The sequence below is a fragment of the Apis dorsata genome, unplaced genomic scaffold (genome assembly GCF_000469605.1).
Source record: "Apis dorsata unplaced genomic scaffold, Apis dorsata 1.3 scaffold_92, whole genome shotgun sequence".
In the NCBI taxonomy this organism is placed as follows: Eukaryota; Metazoa; Arthropoda; class Insecta; order Hymenoptera; family Apidae; genus Apis; species Apis dorsata.
The window spans coordinates 882,516-885,601 of record NW_006263390.1 but is presented as its reverse complement, the minus strand read 5'-3'; the positions used below and the strand labels follow the sequence as shown (position 1 = coordinate 885,601).

The window sequence follows — 3,086 nt, the reverse complement described above, 5'->3', positions numbered from 1 at the left end:
TTTTTTTTTTTTTTTTTTTTTTTTTTTTTTTTTTTTTTTTTTTTTTTTTTTTTTTTTTAATACGATCGTGGTATATATCGTACATTCTATTACACCATTTGACTTTTATCTGTTTCTCTCGCTGTTCGACGATTTTCAACAATCGTTTCGATTACCTCTTTCGCTCTCCATTTTTTTTTTCTTTCTCTCGTGTTTATCTTCCCCTTTTAGAATTTTCTAACTACCAACTACGTCGAAACGAAACTACGCCGCGACGAAAGAACCACCGTACGTCCTGAAATTCTTTTCTAGGAAAATATTCTACGATAAACGATCTCCCGTCTTTGTTCTCGACTTTAGTTTGAATATCGGTGCCAAGCGATCAAACCGTCAACGAAGTATCGTTCGTTGGTCGAATGTTCTGTAACATTTGATAGATCTGTACTGTGCGACCGACGGTTCATCATGAAGGGATGAATCGAGATGAAGCAAGAAGCGAGGAGAAGTCGTTGCAGAATATATATATGACTATATATATATATATATATATACATACCTGACTGTGAATGAAATCGAAACAAAAAAAAAAAAAAAGAAAAACATACTACGCTTCTAATTTTAATCTAGATATAATCGAAGATATAGTCATAGCTAATCGTTTCTTATGAAGGTAGGATCGATATTTTTTAAGTAAAGCATATAACTCGATCATCGAGTTGTTCGGCTTCACGTTTATTGTTCCTCCGATCTTTAATTTTTATTTCTTTCTTTGTTTAATTTTTTTTTTTTTGTTTTTTTCTTTTCTTTTCTTTTCTTTTCTTTTTTCTTTTTCTTTTTTTTTTTTCTCGTTCTTTTGTGTTTTTCAAGTTGAAATTTTTTTTTCTTTTTTTTTTAAATCGAAAGTAAAATAAACGTAACGATTTGAACCTTCGTGGGACCTCCGTTCAAACACGCTTCGCCATAGTTGAAAAGAGTGAAAGTATGCCGATTATCCTAAACATTTTCCAAGGTTGCAATCGCATTTCCGAGACAACCACCCCGACTTTTTCCGAGTAAAATTTCGTTTTACACGTAGACCGAAGTCAGACTTATCGGCAAATTCTTGCGACAAATTCTCTTGTTTCATGTTGAAAGAATAAGTCGGCCTTCGGTCGGCCGTTTATATCCATTTATATCGTATTCGAAGTATATATGTTTCAAAATGATTTTTTGTAGTGTTCGAAAAACGAAGTCTCTTATTCATGTACAATGACACGTTCATTACGTAGGTAATCGTTTTGTAGTTAGTAACGTCTTTAACGACGAAACTTAACAACATAAGAGTGCACGACTTGTATGGAAAAGAATTTATCTTCGTCATCTTTTTTAAGATGGAGAGTTTTGTTCGAGAACAATATGTAATGGTTACATATAAACATTTATTATTTTCTCTCGTTCACATTCAAATGAATTTTTTTTTCCTTTGATAACTTCAATTTTACTTGCATTTTTATTTTTTCTTGTGTATACGTGAAGTTTGTTATAAATAATTATTATAATTTGAAGCAAGAATCGATGAATGTTAATCGCTGACAAATATATATTTTTTTTTTTTTTTTTTTTTTGTTAGTTTTCTTCGTTTCGTTGAATTATATTTGTTCACGTTTCCTCATTGTTTTCTTTTCTCTTTTTCTTTTCTTTTTTTTTTTTTTCATCCCTTTCATTTAACCAGCATTAGTAAAACAACACGTAAAATATTTCGTTTCGCCTCGAACGATCGCTTAAAACGCGAAACAATGAACCGTTTTACAGATCTTAATAATTATATCACTTTTGTATCGTTTTCCTGAAACATAGTGCACTCTTGCGTTAGTTCCCGCAACTGTTTTAGAAATTTGCAATTAAACGATCAGTGTTGAAATAATTTTTCTTAATTGTAGCAAACGTATTCTACCCTATTATTGACTTGATCCACCTATGTATATAACTGTCACACATGTTCTTTTATCAAAATTATACCGTTTTTATATAATTTATTATGTAAACATGTATATTTGGACTATAATTGAAAATAAACATTGCAAAAAAAAAAACGTGATCAAAATTCTGATTGACTTGGAATTCTTGACCCTCGATTCATTTTCTGAAACAGTTTTGGGGAAGATTCAGCGAGATCAGTCGTTACCAGATCAGACCAATACCTAATTTCCTACGTTGTTGTACGTACGATATATATACGATATGTTTTCTCATACGAGCGTTCTCCCAATCGAACCGATCGAAATGTATAATCGAACCAAATACGTTATCCAATTATCATTGAAGTTCTACTGTGCAATCATCCCCAATACTTCGAATAATTGAATACATCAATCTCCGTTACTCATTGTAACGAAAGACTAACTAACTAACTGGATCGGCCAGGTAAGTTAAAATAGACGAACGATCGTTATCTTTTAAAAATTCTATGTAATTTGTTCTTTCTTTTTTTTTTCTCTCTCTCTCTCTCTCTTTCTTTTTTCTCCCGCCGTCTTTTTAAAGTTTCACGAAACAATTTTTGAACACGCGATCAGAATTGTTCGAGTATACACGACGTAAAGACGACTCGTTGACTCGTTAACGAATTTGCACTCGATTCGTATTCCATATCTGTATCCAACCTGTGAACGCATGTATAATTTCGATCGAATAATTTTTCTTTTCCCTCGTGAACAACGCTTCTCCTCGCGGTACGAATTTCGAATAAATAATACGAATAATAATATCGAAGCGAAAAACTTGAGCGCATCGTACGCGAGAATTGCGCGAAATTTGAAATATATCAACGACCCGTGTACTCCGCTAAATAGTAAGTTGACACCAGTAGATCAGTGGAAGATTACCAAGCACTGTGTTCGGGATTTGTTCCAGCTAGGAAGCCGACCATAGCGGCTCAGATGCATAGCGAGCGGGAGCGAGAACGCGAGAACAGAGATCGTCCAAGCGGGAGCAGTAGCGGCGGAGGCGGAGGCGGAAGTGGCGGTGGTGGCAATAGCAGCACGGGCACCAACAGCGGGAGCAACGCGGGTAACGCTAACGTTGGATCCGTCGGTAACAGTCACCATCGCGTCGAGTCGAGGAAAGAAGAG

At 34.6% G+C, this 3,086-nt stretch overlaps 1 protein-coding gene across 1 annotated transcript in view; it reads left to right on the top strand.

The window, feature by feature from the left end:
- Positions 1-3,086, top strand: part of LOC102675399 — a 53,892-nt gene that overhangs the window by 45,788 nt on the left and 5,018 nt on the right. Inside the window, exon 12 of the mRNA XM_006611822.2 lies at positions 2,869-3,086. Within this exon, the coding sequence (XP_006611885.1) occupies positions 2,869-3,086 (218 nt within the window). The remainder of the gene's footprint in view (positions 1-2,868) is intronic.